This window comes from Carassius gibelio, chromosome A15, assembly GCF_023724105.1.
Source record: "Carassius gibelio isolate Cgi1373 ecotype wild population from Czech Republic chromosome A15, carGib1.2-hapl.c, whole genome shotgun sequence".
NCBI classification, from domain to species: domain Eukaryota; kingdom Metazoa; phylum Chordata; class Actinopteri; order Cypriniformes; family Cyprinidae; genus Carassius; species Carassius gibelio.
The window spans coordinates 9,990,043-10,013,577 of NC_068385.1; the positions used below are offsets into that span (position 1 = coordinate 9,990,043).

The following is a 23,535-nucleotide window of genomic DNA, read 5'->3' on the forward strand; positions in this document are numbered from 1 at the left end:
GTCATGTATTTCAACTGAACTCTGTCTCAATAAACTTTTATTCATTTGTTAGTAAGAAAACGTATTTTCTATTGTGCTGATATTATTAATATCCATTGTGAGAAGTCTTCATTTATCCATCTCATCCACCCAGCTAAACCAGGGAATTAGACTTAGCTAATATTATCCATATACCACAAATACAATATAATCAAGTAGAGATTTATTATAACTTCATTAATAATATTGCGGTCTCACAAAAAAAAAACATTAACTCAATATAAATGTGTCAGTAGTCAAAAATGTTGCCAGTAGAAAACCCAAAAATTCCAATTAAATGAAAAATAAATATGCATTTCTTTTTGTTTACATTTCCATTTTATCCTCAATTGCTTGTTAGTAAAATATAAGATTTTATACTTAATTTTTTGCAGATTTCTATTGGGTTATATTGAGCTACTGTGTACTTTTTATTACAGTTGTCTTTAGCACATTTAGCACATTCTTCACATACTTACAGAAAAAAGGTATCCAGAAAGAAGAAACAAAACGATGTGATTTTAATTTCTCTGGAGGAAGCATTATTACGGATTATGGAGTCAGAAACAACAGTTTAAAATTAAAACGCTTTAATGATGGATTTGTTTCATTCTAACACGCAGCTTTTCACTTCTCAAGACATTAATTTATGGACTTGAGTCGTGTATATTACTTGTGCATTGTTGTAATGTTTTTATCAGCTGTTTGGACACTGATTCTGACTGCACCCATTCACTGCAGGGGATCCACTGGTTAACAAGTGAACAATGCAACCAAAATGTCTCCAAATCTGTGCTGATGAACAAACAACCTCATTCATCTGTGATGGCCTGAGGGTGAGTAAATTTTCAGCAACAGAATAGAATAGAACTGAATGTGGAGGACCAGTATATTACAGTATAGGTTTGCCTAATGTTTTTAATTAGACATACCATTATATTTAGCTACTAAATAAAAAAATTAAATTAAAATCTTATTATTCTTCAATTGGGGATTGTAGGTGTGTAAATAATCTTATGTAAAATGCATTTCCACTGGTGGGCATGACTGCATGGTCCCTCTGCTCTGTCTGCCCCCGCCTGTGCACTAACGACGGAGCAAGAGAGAGAAGCGAGAGACAGACGTCAGAGAGAGGGATACTATGCAGCCCGCAAAACAGAAGTGTATAGGGTAGAGGATGATGTAAATAAACCGTGCACTTTATCCATACTTTTCTTATTCCCACCCCCTTTTACCCAAGACAGAGAAGGGGCTTGGATAATGATTCGGGAGGAAAAGATTTAGGGACGCCCAAAATTAAATAATCTGATAACGTAGTGACCTTCTGAAAAAAAAAAAACGATTCATTTTAAGTTATCGTAAAGTCCTTGTAACGGCAAAGCAAAAAGACACCGCTGCAAAAAAAAAAGGTAGGAGAGAGAGAAGGACCGGCAGTTCTGGGGAGCTCGTCGCCGGCTTCCGGACATTCGGGGCGGCATTGAAACCGCAGACGTCGCTCCTGTGGGAAAGCAAGCTACAAAATCTTCAGTATTGGACTAAAATCTCTGGGATTTATAGATTTTGTTTCAGTGATGTCCAGGAAAGTCCAAAGAAGCGAGGTGTGCGCCGACTGCAGTGCACCAGGTAAGGCTGAGATTTATGGATTGAGGCGTTGTTGCGAGCTATCGTTGTCCGGGACTCGGTCGAGCGCGGCGGCTAGAGAGCCAACACCAATCCCGCGCGTGCGCACGAATACTCGGTTAAGCTCATCAGGAAAATGGCCGAAAATTAAGGCCGATATCGCGGCCCAACAAATCAGCTAATTCAGACCTTCTCTTATTTTAGCACTGAACCTATCTGCGGTTTATAATACAACAGAACGATGGTTGTCCGTAAAATAAATAATTTAGCAAACTTCTGTCTGTGACTATGAATTTGAGCTGCTTATTGCAGCTTTGCCACCGTGGCTGAAGTTTTATCCGATGCTTGTTGTTAGCACACATCATAAGCCAGTTTGAGGAGCCTGCGAGGTGCTGTCAGTTAAAAGTAACACATTTACACTATACGCAGGAGCTTTTATATAAGCATTTTGTAGTGACAGTAAATTATGTTATTATGTTACAGTAAGTAAGTTGTTAATGCATATTAAGTATATAACGAGCTCTGTATCGAAAAATACTAACTGACAGTAGCTAGACTAGTTTGCTATAAGTAGCCTGCGGACTCTCGTCTTACTCCCTTGCCAGTAACGTTAACTGTTATTCGAGTAAAATACTTTTCTGTGTGTACAGTTTGTAAATGCTTTATGGCTACTAAGAGTAATAGTTCAGTTAGTCCAGTACAGTTTTTACAATGTAGTTAATCTAAATTTGGGCTGAGACAAGTTAGCTAACTAGCATTAGCAGGTTGACAGGACACATCAAACTCTTGACTGTCTTACTTGTGTTTGTGCACATATCTTTGCTTCTTTATATCATTTTTGTAGGTAGACATTGTTTAGTGACACATTTCCTGAATGTTTATTTGTTAATCAATGTGTTTTGTTTATTTCTTGTACCATAGGTTGTTTAAAAGTATAATAGATATTTATATTGTATATATTTTTCAGCAGGAATATTTCTGTATGCTGTTGCATAATGCTGAAAGATAATTCATTTGTTATTATTCTCATAGTTTTTCCTTTCTGAAAAAAAATAAATAAATAATAAAAAAAGCAGCCTAAACTGGTTTACTGGTCTTTGCTGTTTTAAGATGGGCTCCCTGTTTGGCCAAACTGTTGTGTAGTTGATCTTCAACTTGGTATCTCAGCGTGACCAGCTGAAGTTTCCCAAAACCCTCTGAAACCAGCCAACAGACCAGTATGACCAGACTGGGACACGGATAAAAACCTCAGACCAGCTTTATGCTGGTTTGAGCTGTTTTTAGCACAGATGGCCTTCATCAAATGATCAGTACAGTATTTCTGCTATGATTATGAGCAACATGCCGAAATTATAGCTGGCGGAAAATATATATTGATTTATTTCTGATGCACACACAGGTTTCCATTGATCTAGATGGCTACATAGTTGATTATAGGTTTGAGTTGTTCAAATCTATTTCTAGTCCCATCACACATGCCCTTGGGCGGGGCACAATTTCCTGAATTCTACAGAGAAAAAAAGTTAGTGTTGCATTTATATTTTAAATAATGCAGAACTTTCCTATTTGTCTGGCTTTTCTTAGCCATTTGTCCCAAAATGCATTGCTCAGTACGTTTACCAGCAAGTTAGGACATCATAACGCCTTCAGTTGTTTACAAAACATATTTCTTATGCCGCTCAGCTGTGCCGTCACTTCAAGCCACCCTTGGCCTTGCTCACTTTGCCTCACCGTCCCCATGGGGGAGACCGAGGGGTGGTATGGGGGGCATGCCAGCTGCTTCCTCATCCACAGCTGCTCTCTCTGCAGGAATGAATGTGTATATGGGAGTGCGTCTTGTTTTGGACAGTTTAGTTCTGTTTCACCTCCTCAGCTATCATGCTTGAAGATCGGCCGCAAGTGCTGTCACCAGTGGCCCTGGCTGACAACTCCACATTTGAGGGCTTGTGTGTCTTTTTTTGCAATCCTCACATGCTCTGTGTCCTTATGCTGGCCTGTCCTGCGGTGCTAATAGAGCTTGTCATTTTCGTGTTTGACATTTTGTAGGAATGTAGGTAATGTTGAGTGTGTCGGAAGGTGAGGAACTGATGTCTGAGAGTAGTGCGGGGGAAACAGACAGATGGATACATTCTAGTAAATGTATTATGGGTATGAATGAACCTGTGGAAGATCTTCAATTGCATGTCTACCGAGGGCTCAATGGCGCTGTGTGCATGTGTGAGCGTTAGAGAGTGTACACATGAAATTTCATTACGAGCAGAGAAACTCTCATTTGAGATGTTAATGGTTTCAAGCACTTATAGGAAGGACGAGCATGTTAGTTAAGAAGTATGGCATCATCTTAGATTCCCACATGCAAGTGCTCAGCTACATCTCTGTGAACGTCTGGCCATCTTTAAACATATAATGCTGTATGTGTATATATATATATATATATATATATATATATATATATATATATATATATATATACTTTTTTTTAATTAAGCCACTAATTCTGAAGTTCTTAATCACATGCAAGATTCAAACTGTTGGTTATAATCTGAACATTTGGTGGATTAAAATAATCCTAAAAATAAGGAAACAAGCAGGCTTTTTACTTAACATTAATTCTGGCTTTTTTAACTTTGGATGCCTCCTTGTTTTATTATTTTAATAAAAAGAAAATACTGCAACTGTTATATTTTGCTTATAAAAATAATCTCTATTACAAAAATAGAGATTATCAGTGTAGCGTAATCTTCCTCTTGCTCTAATCGTATCAAAACCCCACTTCGTAAGATTCTGTGGATGAGATTATGTGCTTGAAGTATTGTGGGTGCTGGTTTAATTTTAGCCAGATCCTGAGGGCCTGTGGCAGCCAGAGGCACACTTCTGTCACATTGGGACTTAGTCATTTTTCTGTTTACCTGAATGTCACCTTGTTCCCAACTGCACTTGTACCCTGTTTGGTATGAGGAGAGATGACAATTCATTTTTTGCAGCATGTTTGTATGTCAGAAAGAAATATTTATTTAATTCAATAAACATTATGATTTCACATCGTTAAATTTGTAATTTGAAATAATAGCTGGAAATTATACAGTTATTGTTTAAAAAATAACCACTATATATTCATAAATGCACATTTGCTGGCCAAATAATGTTGTTTGTTTATCATTTTTATCCATTCTTACTGTTGCTTCCAACACTAAGACAAGTCTTTCTCACAAATTCTACAACCTCTTTTGTTGTCCAGCGAGACTTTACTTTGGCAACGTTTTATATCAGCAGAATCGTTTACAACGGTGTTCAATTATAGCACCAAAAACCAAACTGATGTAGGAGCAGATCCAGGACTATAGAAACATAAAAACATCAGTCTAAGCAAAACCAGTCAGTCTTTCCACTTCCTGTCCTTATGTGTTTTTTTTTTCCTTGTTAAGAAAAAAAAAAAAAAAAAAACTTGTTACTGCCACAAGGTAAAAAAAAAAAAAAAAAAACGACTTTTACATCATCTTGTATTTTCAGACCCGGGCTGGAGCAGTATAAACCGAGGGGTTCTGATCTGCGATGAGTGCTGTTCTGTGCACCGGAGCCTGGGCCGTCACATTTCCATCGTCAAACACCTGCGACACAGCGGCTGGCCTCCTTCCCTTCTGCAGGTAACTAAAGAGCCTCTCACACACACATTTTTCAGTTTCCTCAGGATCATAGCCTAATACATACATGTATGCCTCTCAGATGGTGCAGACTCTGGCCAGTAATGGAGCAAACTCGATCTGGGAACACTCTCTGCTGGATCCAGCACAAGTTCAGAGTGGGCGCAGGAAACCGAACCCACAGGATAAAGTCCAGTAAGCCATCTCATAAACCATTCATGCATCATGCATATACCAGAAAGTCAGAATGAAAAAGCAGAAGACTGGGGGTGTTTTTTTGGTCTGTGCAGTATATAATTGTTCTCATGGAGTTCCATGTAATATCAGACTGCTGAGGCAAGACTAGCAAATCTGCTCACTCTGAAGAAATGAGGTTTTAAAAAGTAAAATACAGAGTAATTAAAAATAATTTTTTATCAGAGCAGTTGCGCAGTTTGCAAAGTCTCATTTACAAATCATAAGCTCATGCAGGTGACGAAAGTTTAAGGAATTTCCTGTGCCATCTTCATTGCACCTGTAATAAAAAGGTAAATATGTATTCAAATGCCTAATTACTTTATTAATATTCATCTAAGCAGTTGTACAATGACACACAAGGCACACCACATCTGCCACACTTTCTCTTAAAGTCTTTGAAATTGTATCTTGAAATCTAAAATTTGTTCTATATTTTATGTATTCAAAAATATAAAATTTGAATATATTTTTCTCTTTGTATTTGTAACAAATAGCAAACAAACACTACTATTTTTTTCAATGTCCTACATATGTAATATGAATACAATTACAGACCCTATTTATTTGAAGAAAGTCTAAAAACTTTAGGCATCTAAGATGAACTTATGATTTATTCCAGATCTTTAAAAGATGATTTGCTTGGATTGATTTAGATCGAGTGAGTCCCTTACATCAGAGAAGGAGCCACCCGTTTTATATAAACGGTTGTGACTGTGTCAATTTAGGCAGGACTGTTGACCAGGCATTCCATTATATATTGATTCCTTGATTTTGAAATTGATCTCCATTCATTTCTGTGTTTGAATATTTGACCCCACAGCCCCACTAAGTCAGAGTTCATTCGCGCCAAGTACCAGATGTTAGCCTTCGTCCACAAGCTGCCCTGCCGTGATGATGATGGGGTCACTACGAAGGACCTCAGCAAGGTTAGACCTCCCAAAGGCATCACCTCCGACTCTTTATCTCACTCTCATCACGTTTTTCCTCCTTGGCCTCTCTCTGCTCCCCACTGTCTGTGACCTTGCAGGAGGGCCCTTAAAATGACACCCCGCTAGTGAATAAATGTGCCTCTCTCAGTGCTATTGAATGGCCCTAATGAGAGGATGTGCAGGAGGTCTGCTCTCTTTCTGTGTCTTTCATGCTGGGTCCCTCTCTTTTTCTCTCACGCACTCACTTATTCTTTTGTTCTTGCTTGCAGCAACTCCACTCAAGTGTGAGGACAGGAAGTCTGGAGACGTGTTTACGGCTGCTGTCACTGGGGGCACAAGCCAACTTCTTTCACCCGGTAAGATCTGCCATCTCGCATGGTTCTCTCTTTGTTCCATCAGTTTTTCTGCATCATTAATAAAATCGATACTATGATTGCTATACTATGACTGCATCATTAATAAAATCGATACTATGATTGCTATATTGTTCGATAAATCCTTTTTTTTGTATTGTTGGAACTGAGGGCGTTTCTGTGTATACCTTTGAACTTTTCCGACTGTTTATGACATCCGATTTGTACAAATCTGAACCAAATCTTAAATACTTTCCAAACCAAAATATTTATATTTCTGTTCTTTCTTAATTCTAATGTTATTACTGTGGCAAACAATATAGACTGTCTAATAAAAAAAAAGGTCTGATTTCATTACCTGTGAAACAACAGTGAAGACAGTCAGTCCGAAAGACTGTATTTGAAAACAGTAGAGTGAGCAGCGCCTGTCACACACCTGATGTTCGCTCCACAGGAAAAGGGCACGACCCCTCTACATGTGGCTGCCAAAGCAGGGCAGGTTCTGCAGGCTGAACTGCTGGTGGTGTATGGAGCGGATCCAGGAGCTCCAGATGTCAATGGCCGCACACCCATAGACTATGCCCGGTAAATATAAAACACAATAGCTCATTAGATCCTCAGCACTGATCGATTTAATCTGTCTATCTGACATTCTATCACTATTTCTTTGTTTGTCATTCTATCGCTATATCTATCTATTTATCTGTATGTCTGTCATTTTAGCACTCTGTTTTTTGTTATATCTCAGTCTGTTGGCCTTATTTTCTACCGCTCTCTGTCTGTCTGTCCTCCTATTGCTGTGTCTGTCTGTTTTTTTTTATAGTTCTGTCAGTTTGATATTCCACCGCTCTGTCTGTCTGCCTTTCTATTACTCTATTTATACACCTAGCTAATATTTTTGAAAGGATCTAGAGTCTTTAGTTTGTAATGTGACTTTCTTCTTGCAGGCAGGCAGGTCACGTGGAGCTCGCCGAGCGTTTGGTAGAGTGTCAGTATGAGCTCACAGACAGACTTGCCTTCTATCTGTGTGGACGTCGCCCAGGTGAGCTCAGAGTATAATTCAAATTGTGTCGCTTCTTAGATGTCCAAATTGCAAAGAGTGTTCATAAACAGGTTTATAGTGCATTTCTAACATTTTCCTGCTGAGTGTAGTGTGCTTTCCACACAAAAATAGACTGTAGGCGCTGAAACTCTTATTACACCTAAGCTTCTGCTGTGAGGCTTACACATGCAGTGTGAATATACTGTAACCTGATAATATGGGCGTCAAAATAAATATGTCCTAGATCTGTGTGTGTGTGTATGTGTGTGTGAAACTGACAAATCTGTCCTCCCAATTGCGGACATTTCAACGCTGTTTTTCTTGTGTCTGTGTTTTTGCAGATCACAAGAACGGTCATTATATCATCCCTCAGATGGCAGACAGGTATATTGTTTGCCTATATGAGAGTTTTTGCATGTGTCTGATTCGTAATAGAACAGATATTGTGTATAAATATTGAAGCTCATCAGTGCAGTTTTATTTATTTCCTGTCCCTCAAGTCTTTTCCTTATCGCTGCCCACATAGGGTAGATACAGTGTACTAAGATCTGTTTTCAGCGGGTGAATTTGTGCGTGCTGGCCAGCAGGTTGCGCCACAAGGTCAATCTGTTTGCATTAGGACAGAAACCTCTGTCCTACCTCAAATGCACCACAGCTGAATGACCTTTACTGACCTGTCCAGAAGGAGTGTTGATGTGGGGTCTATCCCTTTTCGTTCTTTCTCTATCTGTCTGTCTTCTGCTCACTTTTCGGTCCCGCTCACTCGTTCTCTGTTCTCTCCATCTTGCTGCGCTTTTGGAGGCAGAGCTCGCCCTAAGTGCCCGACGCAGAGGTATCTCTCTCTTCTCATCCCCCTCTCCATAAACCCCGCTTTCTTTTTTTCTCACATGGCCATCATCTGGGAGTGGGTGACTAGAGGGATGAGGCAGAAAACATATTTAAAGGAGCCTGAAAACACTATTTTTATTCAGTATCCCATGATTTTCCATTCCGTCAAGTCAATATGCAATAAAAATACACCTTTTTTTACTTGATTACATATTCCTTGTCATATTGTGTACATTTCAGTGCATGTTATTATTCATTGTTCCACCTCAGAAACAAAGTTCCTTTCTGCTGATGTCATCTAGGCCAGACAACAGCGGACGTTAGAATGGAAATAGTTGTAAGCTCACATTTAGGTCATGATGTTCTAGTATGGATCATAATCCAATCAGTTCCTAAAGAATTAATAGAAGTAAAAAAACACTGTTCCTCTTCATCTTTTCTGGCTGCCCGTGTCCCATCCCTTACGCCACACTTCATCCATCCATTCATCCACCTCTCTTTTTTCCTCTCTCCTCATCTTTCTCTGTCTGCATGCCCCCAGCATCCTTTTATTCTTGTTTCTGTGTCTTTGTCTTTGCGTAGCCTGGACCTCTCTGAACTGGCCAAGGCAGCCAAGAAGAAGCTTCAAGCGGTGAGTGATGCAGGTTAATGAGCTGCTACAGAGATTTATGGGAATTTGAGTTTTTAGACAGGCGCAACACAATAAAGCAACAAGCGATAAAAGCTTTTCCATGTAAAGCCCAAAGTATACTTCAGTTTGATTTGAATGGTGCGTATCTTAACCCCCTGACACAAACACTTGTCAACATGGCCGTCTTGTTTTTTTTGTTTGTTTCTTTTAAAACTGTAAAACTACGGGCCGGTCAGTGTCGCCCATCTGTGCTGATGATGAAAATTACATTACATGCACTATACACATACCATTAGCATAGCCAAATATACTTTAGGCTTAAAGTCCAAAGTCTGTCAAACAGAAGTTGTGACTGTATTCACTTCTATATTTTGATATACTTTAGAGTAAAATGGAATACTGGATGAATGACGGATTAGTTGTTAACCACTAGTAATATGCACTAACAAACAGGGTCGATTCTGACTTGAATTCCAAGTTTTTGCCTTAACTAGCTCCATCAAGTAAACAGGACATTTTATTGGACATTTTATTTGTAGTTTTTTGTATTGTGCTGCGACGTTCTGCCCACACTAAAATCTCATTGGTCTAAAATTTAGTTCTATATATTAAATATAAAATGTTTTTTATTGACTGTTACTGTGTTGCATCCCACAGTTTTTTATTTCAGTGTGTCCATATGAATTACTTGTCACTAGAATTCTGTTTAGGCTGGTTGAGACGAGTATGTTTGATAAACTCATCAAATGCGTAGAAATTCAGTAGATAAATTTAGCAGATGCTTCAAATTCCCTTAGCTTTTTGTAGTGCCTTGTTGGAGCATGTTGCTTAGTTTTGTCCTCCTGTTCTGTGCGTGCGCTCAGTTTTTGCTGTGATTTTGTGTTTTTTCCCCCTCTATGTCTGAATTTTAATGCAACATACTGTTGTGTGTGTGTGTGTGTGTGTGTGGATGCAGTTAAATAACCGTTTGTTCGAGGAGCTGGCTATGGATGTGTACGATGAAGTGGACCGTAGAGAGAATGATGCAGGTAAGACTCAAACTCCCCATCTGTTCCTATCCCAACGTTCCCTGATTCTCATTCTTTCTGTAATGTAGTTCTGGAGCAGTCCGGATGCGTGGGGACAGTTGAATCCGTGTCCCTGGAGACACAGTGATTGGTGTGTTGTATAAACACTGACTATAGAAGGACTTGAGCAGTGCAGTCAGCTTGTAGAGAAGGGAGGGAGAGAGAGAGAGAGACGGCAAATGGAAAGGAGGGTGAAAGGGAGCGAGAGCGAGGGAGTGCCGCAGGAATTCTCTCCTCCTCCTCCTCTCTCTCTTTACTCCCGTTGCTGGTTGTAGAGGAGAAGAGGTAGCATACTGGGTGGCAGACTGGGATTCTGATGGTAAGCGGGGCTGGGAGCGAGGCAGGGGGCCAAACGCACACATAAACACAAACCGAACAGGAGGGGTAGATGCAAACTCTCTGAAACCTCAGGGCTACGCCATTGGATTCTGTTTCTTTATACTTGTCTTGTTTATATATGTCCATTCTGTTTCTCTCAGTGTGGCTCACAACTCAGAACCACAGTACACTTGTGACGGAACGGAGTGCTGTCCCCTTCTTACCCGTCAACCCTGAATACTCAGCGACACGCAACCAGGTAACACAGCATTTTAGAGGATGTGTTTGAAGTATGTTTGGGAGAAGGTTTTCTGCTCCTGCTGCCCATTTGTGTAAGGGCCCGTCACTTCCACGCAGGCCCGTTTTTGATGGAGGCACAAAGGAGAGATGATATCTGGGGTGCAGACGACATGGGGCTAAAAATAGACATTTAGTGGTTATGCAAACATCTGAGGCTCAGGTTTGGGCGGCAAATCAACGAATGGATGATTTCCAGCTGCGTAACTGCTGCAGACGCACAGCGGCTCCCTCCTCCTCAGCGTTTCCACTGGCATCCTCGCATGACCCTGTCTGTACCACTGCTTGAAATAGTTCTTTTATACAGCCAGACCACTAAGTGCGTTTGCTCAAGGGTACGTTTCCTGCAGGCTGATTGGCCAGGCTGGGAATTTCCTGTTCTTTTGTGTATACATGAGGTTTTGAGACATGGAAAGAGATGATGGGAGGAGGGACACCTACACCCAGTGGTCAAGAGTTGGAACAGTGAACTGTTGATGTGGCAGTGTTTTTCAGTATTTGACATGTCCAAGTCGCCTCTTCCTGAGTGGACAGTTCTGTAAATGCATATGTATTGCAAAGTGACTAAGTGATTAAATAAAACTTACTTTGGAATAACTCGCAAATTTGACAAACAATGTCAGATCTCCACAGAAAAGCTCTCCAGTAAAAATATTTCCTGTACAGAAATCATTCATAAAATTATACATATTCCCACATTTTTGTGTTTATTAAATATTTAGGCTATTTCTAATATTTTTTTGCTCCTAAAAGTAAAGTACTCTTTAGTCTAGAACAAGTTTGACAACGTTTTTTCCCAAAAATCTGTGTAAAAATTGTAAATAATTCAGTACATATAGTTAGGGTCTGTTTATAATTGCATTAATTATTTCTAAAAACATGTTAATTATTGTTCAAAAAATTTGGGATTAGTAATTTTATTTAAAGTTAAAGACTTTTTAACTTTTTTTTCTGAAGTGTCTTATTTATTTGATTAAAAATACAGTTAGAACAGTAATATTATTGAAATGTAAAGCGCTTTCTATTTTATAATATAATAAAAACAATGTATTTTAATATACTACTTTTAATATTGTAATATTTTTTTGTATATATATTTAGTGGTCAATCAATTTAAAAATATTACAAATTAATCACACTTTTTTTCTGAAATTAATCACGATTAATCCCACTAGCATTAACGTTTTGAAATGTACTTTTATATTGCAATAATTTCATATTCAATCTTCAAATTACTGTAGAAACTACATAAAGACAGTATATTTTTAATATTTGTTTAATGGCATCTTTTTTAATAACTGAAGGCCAGTATCACTGATACCAGTACCGATGTCTTGAAATATATATATTTTTTATATGATTAACCATTAAAGGGATAGTTCTCACTTTCAGTTGCTGGTCCCTGTGATAATTGCTTTAAATATTTTTAACATGTTGAACTGAAAAAAATGATTCGCCTGCATTAACACAGCACTATATATCTTTAGTGTCATGTGATCTTTCAGAAATCATTCTGTCATGCTGATTGGATGAAACACTACTACTTATTATTAAATGTTTACAAAAGATTAAAAATTTTTGTAGATACTTTTTTTTTTCAGAATTCTTTTATGAATAGAAAGTTCACGTTCATTAATTATTCTAAAAGCTTTTCTGAAACAATGTAAAACTTTTTACCGTCAATTTAATTAATCTTTTTCTATAAATAATAAATGCATATATGTATATTTTTTTGTCATTGGAAGGGGCGGCAGAAATTGGCTCGCTTTAACGCACGGGAGTTCGCCACCCTCATTATCGACATTCTCAGTGATGCCAAGCGACGGCAGCATGGAAAAGGCCTGACAAGCCCCACAGGTGAGACGGCCACATTGCATTCATCAAACTTACAGGTTTTAGTGAAATATCAATAATACAGCTTCAGTAAAGCTGGATATAGCTAAGCCAGTGCAGTTTTTGGGACCCTCAATGCCTCCCCATATTAATGATGTTATCTTTCATTTTTGTGGTTATTGTTTTTCAGACCCGCTGGATCTGAGTCAGGCGGATGATGACCAACACGATTATGACAGCGTAGCGTCTGATGAAGACACAGACAGCGAGCTAACCGCACAGAATAACAACAACACTCAGCGCAACAACCGGGCCAAGGTGAGCTCATCTAAACCCTTACTCGCTCACTGTAAATGTTCTCCACCTAATCCTAATTACGAGTTGTCTGAGGTTGAAGATTTGTGCTCATCCATCCAGACTTCTATCATTCTTAATAATGAAATCATTTGATTGAGTTGGAGAACGTCTTAAAACCTTTGGAGAAACAAGTTCAGATATTTATCTGAATCTTAAGAAATGTTTAATTTCTTGTATTGTGGGTTAGGCCTTGATAGATGTTGATAATGGTTTTGCCAGACGTGCAGATTAGTATATTCAGTAGTACAGAAGCCAGTGTTGTCATGTCCCAGCATGCACCACTGGAAGAGCAGTAACAGCAGCCCTGCCTCATATTTGCAGAATGACATCATCCCTTTTTCAAGGCTGTGATCAGTGAAACCATTGTTCTGCAGCTGAAGACAGGCTGCTGTGTCTGAGCATGCTCACTCCACATTCAGGAAGTCACATGGCTGAGTGTAGAAGAGCAAAAGAGTAAACCCCATATTCTTCACTGTCTGTTTGAGGAATGTGGGGTTTAAAACCTTCTCCAGTAGCACTGCTGTTTGTCATATTGTACAGTTATTAACTTAATTAGACATGCACTGATCAACTGACCAGGGACTACAGTTAGCCGAACAGCAAGAACTGTTTTGTGTCTCTGAGCAACACACAGCCCTGTTTTACTGAAGGAATCAATAAATGAGTCAATAATTCAGTAACCTGTTTCGTATAGAAAAGTTTTATTATTTGTATGTGCAAATAATTGTTTAAAACATTAGTCTTCTAAAAGAATTTATGTATTTGCAATTTTATGGTGTAAATTAAATTATGGCACCTCTCAGCTTCAACAAGTAGTCTGTGTAAAAACATCTAATACCACTTCAGATGTGCTTCTGTGTTTCCTGGAGTTTGTCGATACTGTTTTCATTTGAATGGTAACAATTATACAGTTTCTTGTTATTCTAACTGAATTAATTGAAACAATCTAAGAATCTGATGTAGAATATGACATTTAATAAGGTTAGGGGGAAAAAATTACCATTTATAAACAGTGGAAAATGATATGTCTGTTTCATCATAGAGAGCAGCTCATTTTTAGTTAATTGTTATTTCTTCCTCTTTCCAGTCACAGAGCACTTTATTTTGAGAGTTGTTTAAGTGAGAGAACATCTGTGACTTAGTCCAGATCGGGGGAATTGTAATGCTTTATAAATTATTTTATAAATTATTTTATTTTATTTTATTTATTTATTTATTATTATTATTTTAGATGTTTTTATTTATTTTTATTTGCATTGAAAAAAAGTAGATTTTATTTGCATATGCTGTCAAGTATAGTTCTTATAACGGAAATCGGAATCGGCAGGTCACACTAACAAAAAGAAATCGAAATCGGCCAAGAAAATTCTCTAATGAAAATTAAATTTTACATTACCTATTCAGTATGCTTTATAATAATGTTCATTAAAATCTCCATATCAGTGTTCAGTTTACATATACATATGGACATCAGTAATGCTTAAAATTATGATACGTGCTGTTAGTTTTCTAAGAGACTGAACTTTTAGTGAGATTTTTTTGACTTTCAAACTTCTGTTCAAAAGCTTTACAAATATTAAAATAAAGTACAGTAATAATGTTAAATATTATTACAGTTTAAAATATTTGTTTATTTTATTTGAATGTGTCATGTATTATAATGGCAAAGCTGATTTTTTTCTTGTTGTATGTACTTTTTTTTTTTTTACTGTCATTTTGATCATTTTGCTGTTTATTGTTAATTAAGAGTATATTGTGATTTGATTGGTGATACGTGTTGTTGATCAGAGCATGGACTCGTCAGACCTGTCAGATGGGCCAATCACACTACAGGAATATCTGGATGTGAAGAAAGCATTGGCCTCCTCAGAGGCCAAAGTTCAGCAGCTCATGAAGGTCAACAACAACCTGAGTGAAGAGCTGCGGAGGCTTCAGAAGGAGGTACACCCATCTACTGTATTAAAACAAGTACCTTTTTTATTTCCATTGATAATTTCACACTAATAGAAATTAATTACTGCCATAAACTACAGTTCACCATTACACAAACTGATACCAAACCATCAAACAGAGCAGAACAGTTTTTATAAACGGTGCTTTTCAAAAGTTTGGGGTCGCTTAAATGTATTTTTAAAAAGAGATCTCTTTTGCTCACCAAAGCTGAATTTATTTGATCAAAAATACAACAAAAAAAATTATAACAATTTGAAATTAGTTTTTCTTTTTTATCAAATGTAATTTATTTCTTTAATGACAACGGGACAAAATCATTAGGATATTAAGTAAAGATCATGTTCCATTAACAGATTTTTTAAATTTCCCTACTGTAAATATATTAAAACTTAATTTTTGATTAGCAGTATTCATTGCTAAGAACTTAATTTGGACAACTTTAAAGACAATTTTCTCAGTATTTCGATTTTCTTGCACCCTTAGATTCCAGAATTGTCCGATCCTAACAACTGGTTAGGTATCTGAATTGTCCTATTCAGAAATCAATGAAACCGAATCTAAATAGAGCGTTGAAACAGGAAGTGAAGTTAACAGAAGAGAATGACAAAATAACAGTCAACATAAAAGAACATTTACCTGACAATAAGATTGTTGGACTATGGTTAGCGTATATGTATAACAGTTAGTTCTGATCCTCAGATCTGACCGGACAAGAGAGATGTAAACCTGTCTGTTCAGGCTTGTTAAGTGCAAATCAACCGAACTTCTGTACAAATCAGCAGGGTACACATTATATTATCATTACTAACTTATTTAATATTCAGTACACTTGCACAAAGTGTAAAATGAGAAGGGGAGTAACCTTACGAAAAAAGAAAAACCAAAAATTTTGGTTGCTGCGGTTCTTGCATGGCTTGTCAAAAGTGCAATATTGCGATATTGTGGTTTTCGCGACAGTCCTACCCCAAACTTTTCAATAGAACTGTAGATATCTTATACCATGTACCACTGAGAATGAAGCCCCTCAGACAAGCTTGAACTTCCTGTCCATCAGAACAACCCCATTTTATCAGCCCCAGCATGACATAACCATCCACACTGCAACTGTTCTTTTTTTTGGTACTTGTGTTTGTGTGTGTGAGACTCCCATTGATACTCCTCCATCCCTGTAGATCACGCGGATGCAGACAGAGAACAGCGCGCTGCAGGGGGCCCAGGCTGGGGCCGGGGGTGCTCTGACCGGGGGTGGTGGCCCAGGGCTGTGGCCTGGTGGGGTAAGGGGTACGGGCGGTAGCGGAGGGGTAAGTGGAGGCTCCAGCCTAAATGCACCCTCATCTGCCCCCCTCCGCCGGGATAGACAAGCCTTTTCTATGTATGAGCCTGTGGGGACCACCCCCAAACCTCTCACCCCAGCCCTGGACCCCCTGACGGGCCGCCTGCAGCCTCTCAGTCCCGTAAGTGTGAGCATTAGTGTCCAGCCTGATTTTTTTAAACTTCCTTTTCCTGTCGGGCTCTCTTTCTCCCTCTGCTTAGCTGAGCCCACACTGGTGTGCTGCTGCTTACTCACTGCTCTCTACCGCCACCCTATGGCCAAACAGGAGCACTTCCTGCCCTGATAACACTTTTCTTTTTCTAGATATTGGCTGTCTTTCCAAACTCAGTGTGCTGCCTAAATCAACAGCATTTTTTAGCATCATGGGTCTCTTATACACCTGGGTAGGGTTGCACCAGCCATTCGTAAGTTCTTACTTAAATTAGAACATCGAGTCCAAACTAGAAGCTTAGTAACTACTAGCTAGTTTGTAACTAAATCTGAACATTATTTGGTTGTGCCATTTGTTTGTAAGGCAGCTAGCAAGTAGCTTGTAAGCTCTCCCTAATGCATAAAGTAATGCATAGTCACATGATATGATTTTTACCCTAAATGATCCAGTGCATACATTTTTTTTAGTAGTGCACAAGTTGTAACTTAGTGCCAGTTTACTTCAAAACTAAGCTAAGTTGTATCTTGCATACAGCTGGTGCAACCAACCCCTGGTATCAACAGCTTTTTGGCATTATTTGATCATAAGTTAACTGTGCTAATTGTGAATATCTAACCAACTCTCATGAAAGTGCATATAAATAGTACATCAAATAAAAATGAAAACGTGTGGTATTGATACGCAAAAATGGACTTTGGCGTGCATATACTACGCGATGGATAGGTTTAGGGTTGTGGGGTAGATGCGTATCATATATACGCGAAAACTGCGTAATATATGCATGCCAAGTTTTTAAGTTTTAAGTTTTTTTTTTTTTTTTTTGTTTTTTTTTTACTATTTATACACATTTTCATGAGACTGGGCTTGAATATCTTAAGTACAACTATAGAATTTCATAAACTACTCCAAAATTTATTTTCATTTGTACTTTTATTTCTCTCTTTTTTTTACTACATTTTTTGCATATTCGTTTTTGTTCATTTATTTTTTATTAACTATCAATGTAATTTTGATGTATTATTATTATTATTAACTTTTTTTAAATGCTTTAGCTTTTTAGTCTGGAATGTGTAGAGATTGATTTATTGGTTACCTGATTAGTGAAACTCAAAGAAGTTGATCTGCATGGCACACACAAACTGCTTAATGAACTGATTTCTCGTAGTGTGCAGAGAAATCATCCTCCGTTTGTGGATATTCATAGATCTGTAGGATGTATTTTAATATCTTTTGAATGCCTTGTTTTGATTTGCTTTAATGCTTTTGCAATTATGCAAATATGCCATGTTTTGATTATACAATATCCCATTTTTGGGTCATTGCTGGAAGTGTGGTGTAGACTAATTTTGTTTTATTAGTCATGGTTAATATATTTTGGATGCACCTTTGTGCCTGATTTATTAACTGGACTTTTTTAATGTGTGTCTATTTTTAGTGTTTTAGTTCAGAGTAGAGGATGTGTTATTGCACTGTTAATTCAGTTTTGCTTTTGAGCTCAATGTAGAATCTTGCTGTTGAAAACCTCTACACTAACAGAATTACAGTCTTTAGTATAACAGTTTTGCTGCAGATTGCCTTAAATCTAACAGTCCTGTGCAGATGTGACTTATCAAACGCTGCTTCTTTCCTCTCCATCCTCTTCCTGCTGACTGTATGTTAGCTTTTCTCCTCCTGTTAATCTCATTCTGCTCATGTTCAGGTGCGAAAGGGTGCTCCTGCAGGTCCCACCCCCTACGGAGGAGCACACCTGTCAGCCTCCACTGACGGCCGATATCATGTGAGAGCCTCTATCCATTCGTATCTACACTGACATAGGAGTTACAGACTGTGATGTGTATCAGACCTCTGCTCGTTTTTGTCTTGTCCAGCCTCTAAAAGCAGGAGAGAAATACGGGAGCGGAACTGATAGTGACTATGACAACTCTCAAACATACGACGTCTCCTTTGGGTGAGTGCTAGCGCAAAACAAAACAAAGCACACCAGATTCAGCATCTTTTTACATTTGCCTTATTTCATTTGAAATTTGTGGAGAGATGTTTGCAGTATTTCATTTCTAATGAGAAGAGTAATAAAAAAAAAGTAATAAAAATCAACGTGTGTACTGTCTTAGGACATTAAGACAGAAATATATTGCTATTGTAGTATTTTTATATTTTTAATATATGAATAATTATTTTTATGAATTAAATATTTTTTTTAATTAATTTTAACATAAATGTATATATTGTATGAATTTATATATTAATAATATTTTTATTTCAATGTTAGATTTTCTTATAGCACAGAAGTAATATATTTGTCTTCTTAAAAATAAGATACTATATAATATGCCATATATTGTTATTGCAAACTAATTTTATAATAATTGGATATTAAAATAATAAGTAATATTACATAAATAATATATTTTATAATGATTTTTTACAATTATTTTACAGTTACTATATGTGTGTGTGTGTCTAAAATTCTTTAATTGTACTTTTAATAAAAATGTTCCACACAGAGTACATTATATTGCAATATTATAGTAGTAATATATTTGTTTGTTTTTTTATATTATTCTACCATATAATATGCAGTATCATTTTGTTATTAATGAATTATTAACTAATAGTTATTATAATAAATATCATACTTTTTTATTTTACTCTATAATATCTTAAAATATATACCGGTATTTATTTTAATTATTTGTAATAACTTAGACCTTAGTAACACACTGACAATAAATGTATTTCTTTAAGATTGTAAGTTTAAAGGTTTAATTGTGTGTTCATTATTTTTTTTCTTTCTTTTTCTTTTATGTAGTAGTGTGGGCCGCAGCAGCGAGGAGGACAGCAGGGGGGATGTGGAAGACGCCGAGGTTGAGCCGGACCCCACGCTGCCCTGCACAGAGGACGTCATCCTCAAAACCGAGCAGGTCACCAAGAACATCCAGGAGCTCCTGAGAGCTGCACAGGAGTTTAAACATGACAGGTATGATGGACTGTTACTCCTCAAGCTGAATGCAAAGTCATTTTGCTACAATTAATAGAAACAAACTATTATGTAAAGTTAACGAAGATCTACTGGGGAAATCTTGAAAGAAATCTGTCTTTGGTTGCAGTTTTGTGCCATGCTCAGAGAAGATCCACTTAGCTGTGACAGAAATGGCCTCGCTGTTTCCAAGGGTAAATAAATGCGTCTTATTGTGATACATTGCCTTAAGATATTCAACCAGACACATTAAATCTATCTGTTCTGTCTGTTGCTCTCAGAGACCAGCGCTAGATGCAGTGCGTTCTTCGTTGAAGCTCCTGGCGGCCAGTGCGTCCCGCCTGCAGGTGGAGTGTCGTAAAGCGGCGCCCTCCGACTCATCGGTCACAACGGTGGACTACCAGCTCCTCACCCAGCAGGTCATCCAGTGCGCCTACGACATTGCCAAAGCTGCCAAGCAGCTGGTCACCATCACCACCCGAGAGAAAAAACAGTGACCCCCCGGCACACTGGGGTCCACCGGGCAGGGGCAAAGACTGAGAAACAGGAGAAAAGAATAAGACACTAAGAAAAACTGACGGCTGGGAATCGTTGGTCAGGTAGATGGACAAAAGATGGGAAAAGAAATGGTGTTGAATCTAGCTGCGTTCACTCGGACGCAGGGATGTCAGATGCTTGGGAGAAGCCTGCTTTTCCTTCCACTCCTTTTCTTCCCTTATTTCAGTATGTCAGGAGGATCTTCTTTCATCTAAACACTACACAGGCAGACCCACAATTCAGTGCTGATGGTCTGTTAGCGCATGGGCGGCTATTTTGGGTTTTCTTTGTGAAACACACAAGCACTGCTAACCGTCAGAGAACCAGAAACGTTCCTCCTAAATCATTTTTCCTCTCTTTCTGTGTCTTTCAATTGATTTAGTGTTTTTAAATGCCGCTTTTCTTGGAACAAATGTACTGAAATGTACTTAAACAACAACACTGGATTTATTTTAATGATTATGACTTATGTTTCGTATTATTGTTACAATTATTGATGTCTTCTGTTGATTTTAGTTTTGGTGGAAATCTCACAGCTTTGTGAACATTGAGAGGGGTGAACAATAACCTGTGAAAACTAACCAGAACACTCCCGTCCTCCAGTGGTAGAAGCACTGGTTCACTCACAGTGTTTTACTCGGTATACTAAAAAAAACATTTGTCGGAGTACGTTGAACACTAGCCAAAGGAGCAGAGGGGGGTGATGACACTACAGTTGCGGATCCCTCTTTTTTCATCTTCGAGCACAAAGACAGCGTTTGGGGTTGATGTACAGAAAGGTTTTGCCAGGACTCTCTCACCCTGGTTCATCTCATCTCAATCCCTACATTAGTGGGTTTTGGTATCAGAACAGTGCAAATGTGTTAGCACAATCATCACATTGTCTTTAGCTTATTAAGTTAGGACAAAACCATCACTTTAGCACAACATGTTGATTTTCTGCACATAATCGAATGGCCTTTATCATCAGTTTAGTGGAGTTTCACTTCAGGACCAGGCTTTTTGTGTGTGTGGTGGTTGTTTGTTTTCCTTTATAGAGAATATTTGATTGCTTTGTTCTTTATAATTCATGTTTTTTTGTATCAAGCATGTGTGTAGTTAAAGGTTATTAATGTAAGAAGACCCTTATTATGTTCTATAAGCTACAAGCATGTGAATGTTGATGGTTGAAGATGACCACTGTCAATGTTCTCATCACTAACATTTTACATACAGTCACAGGGAAAACACGTCACGTGGGTGAGGATGTCCGTCTGCCTCGACAGGACCAGTGAAGTCACATTCTGTGGCACCAGTCGGGGGGACCAGGCTCACTTTTGAAAATTGTGGGAAATGACTCCCTCTCTATGTTGATGTTCATGGGAAAGGAGTCGAACTGAAGCTTCCAGTACGTATGCACGCGTAGATGAACATCTGTGTGCGCGAGCGCGATCAAACCAAGTTGTTGTTGTAGTTACTTTACATTTTAGATGTCATGCTACGAGCCTTAAACTTCCTGTTGTTTTCCATATCAGTTTTACCCACCATCCTTTTAAGTTAAGCCATTTTTTTTCTTTCTTGCCTTTTGTCTCTTTAACTTGGGGAATGGGATATTGTTAGTGTCCCCTGGTAACGTGTCAAAAAGATTGTCTGAAAATCTCTGATCATTGCCTTTGCACATCTGCTAGACTGACTTTAATCAGTAATTTAATCATGTGACTGGCGTCTCGCTCTTCCACACTACAAGCACATGGTGAGGAAAACGGTGTATGCTTTCCCTCCAGATTGTTCGTTTTCCAATAAATATGACCGGATGGTTTACTGTGTTAATGACTTGGGAGAAAGAGCCTGGGCCATTATTTAAGAAGCACTAAATTCAGAGAGATATCTGAGAAAGGAAGTCAATGCACACATACTATATGTCCAGCTCTCAATCTGATTCCTTTTAGAGTAGTTTGAAGATTTTCCCAGCCATCCTGCTGCAGATGCATACTTTGCTCACATAATACACCGGTGAAATTATTTTTAAATAGATTAATGCCACAAACATACACACACACACATACACACACTTCCGTGATCGGTCATACTGGCTGCACTATACTTGTTATGACTGTTCTTTATCACATGGAGATTAACTGATGGGAGAAATTTGTTTAGCAGAAGCTACCTGTAAAAAATTGAAATTAACTAAAAGACTAAGCAAAACCATTTCAATCGTAATAAAGACTCATAAGCTGTACATTTGTAATAAATTAAAGAAAAAGTTCATTGTCTTCTGTGAGTCGTTCTTTGGTATTTTAATTGCGGTGATGTTTATGGAGGTAAATCAGTAGCTAAACTCAAGAAGTTGACAGTGTGGTTACTTATTATAACATTATAATATTGCAATTATTCATTTAGCAGTCACTTTAACTCAAAGTAACAAAAACGAGGATGCAATTTTAGCGGTATATTCCGTCTTTCGTTTGAGCTGAAGGGACGTGCAGAAAAACAAGAACAAGATTCTAAACACAAAACAGGAGTTAAGCGAAAAGAAGACTAAGTGTTGATGTGCATTGTTTTTTGTTGTTTTGGGGGGGGGGGGTAAAAGTTTGTCGGCACATAACCTATATTTGACTGAAATGCTTGTTTAAATATTTTACTCTACCCACTTCACATTCTGCCAGGTATAAAACAGTGTTAGACTTCTGCTAGGAACCTAGTTCATTTTCAAATAGTACAAAAAGTAAAGGGTTACCACTTATTACCACCTCATTACAAAGAAAATTGTTAACCACCAATCAGTCTTAAAGGCAAATCAATCAGACTGCTTATGATTTTTAAGTTGTGTAATAAATAGGCACTAAAATATGTATATTAGGGATAGGAGTGGAACATTTGGAGTTTTGGTATTTTTGTTAGTTTTTGTCATTGGGCTGGTTTGATCTGGCAACCCTGCTAACTACTTTCGCAAAGGTTTTTCATTATCCTAAAGTTCACCTTTCTTTATCCAATAATGCTTAGTATCGGCTAGGTTATTATTCTAGATTACATTTTTACAGCATTGCATACTTGCTTTTAAATTACTTGCAGAACGCCAAGTATTCATCTCTGGTGGAGTTCGGTTGGTCTACATTGATTTTTAGACTGCTAAAGCATTTTTATTTTCCCCATGCTTAACCATACATATATCCTTGTGCTTGCTACCTCTTCACTTTGTAAATGTAAGAATGTTAAATTTAAAGAGCTACTAATCAGAGTAAACCATGATGAAATAGCAAAAAGTGGATAAAAATTTAGTTTGGGACTTGTAGATTACTAAATATAAACTGTCAATCAATGCATAATAGTTATAAAAAAAAAAGCTAGATGCTGGACATAAAAACACAATAACCCCAAGTAAACCCCATAATCTGTTTACCTAAAACTTAACCATGTGAGGAAAGAAAAAA

At 37.8% G+C, this 23,535-nt stretch overlaps 1 protein-coding gene across 6 annotated transcripts; it reads left to right on the forward strand.

Moving 5' to 3' along the window:
• Positions 1-1,110: 1,110 nt before the first annotated feature.
• LOC128029153 (ARF GTPase-activating protein GIT1) lies at positions 1,111-22,370 on the forward strand. Of its 6 annotated transcripts, none has more exons than XM_052616738.1 (21): positions 1,112-1,641; positions 5,149-5,282; positions 5,362-5,474; positions 6,337-6,442; positions 6,715-6,801; positions 7,253-7,383; positions 7,746-7,840; positions 8,182-8,224; positions 8,646-8,672; positions 9,251-9,299; positions 10,255-10,327; positions 10,846-10,943; positions 12,727-12,838; positions 13,005-13,132; positions 14,960-15,112; positions 16,297-16,578; positions 18,308-18,385; positions 18,477-18,556; positions 19,421-19,585; positions 19,716-19,779; positions 19,867-22,370. In XM_052616738.1, the coding sequence occupies exons 1-21, from the start codon at positions 1,590-1,592 to the stop codon at positions 20,080-20,082; spliced, it is 2,286 nt and encodes a 761-aa protein (XP_052472698.1). In that variant the 5' UTR covers positions 1,112-1,589; the 3' UTR covers positions 20,083-22,370. The 6 variants fall into 6 exon arrangements, with proteins under 6 accessions (XP_052472703.1, XP_052472698.1, XP_052472701.1 ...); XM_052616737.1 differs by having other exon boundaries at positions 1,114-1,641; positions 19,418-19,585; XM_052616743.1 differs by lacking the exon at positions 16,297-16,578 and having other exon boundaries at positions 1,111-1,641.
• Positions 22,371-23,535: the final 1,165 nt, after the last annotated feature.

Coding starts and splice junctions, on each gene's coding strand:
- LOC128029153 (XM_052616737.1), top strand. CDS start 1,590: ATGTCCAGGAAAGTCCAAAGAAGCGAGGTGTGCGCCGACTGCAGTGCA. Junction 8,673..9,250: donor CCTAAGTGCCCGACGCAGAG/GTATCTCTCTCT, acceptor GTCTTTGCGTAG/CCTGGACCTCTCTGAACTGG. Junction 10,944..12,726: donor ACTCAGCGACACGCAACCAG/GTAACACAGCAT, acceptor TGTCATTGGAAG/GGGCGGCAGAAATTGGCTCG.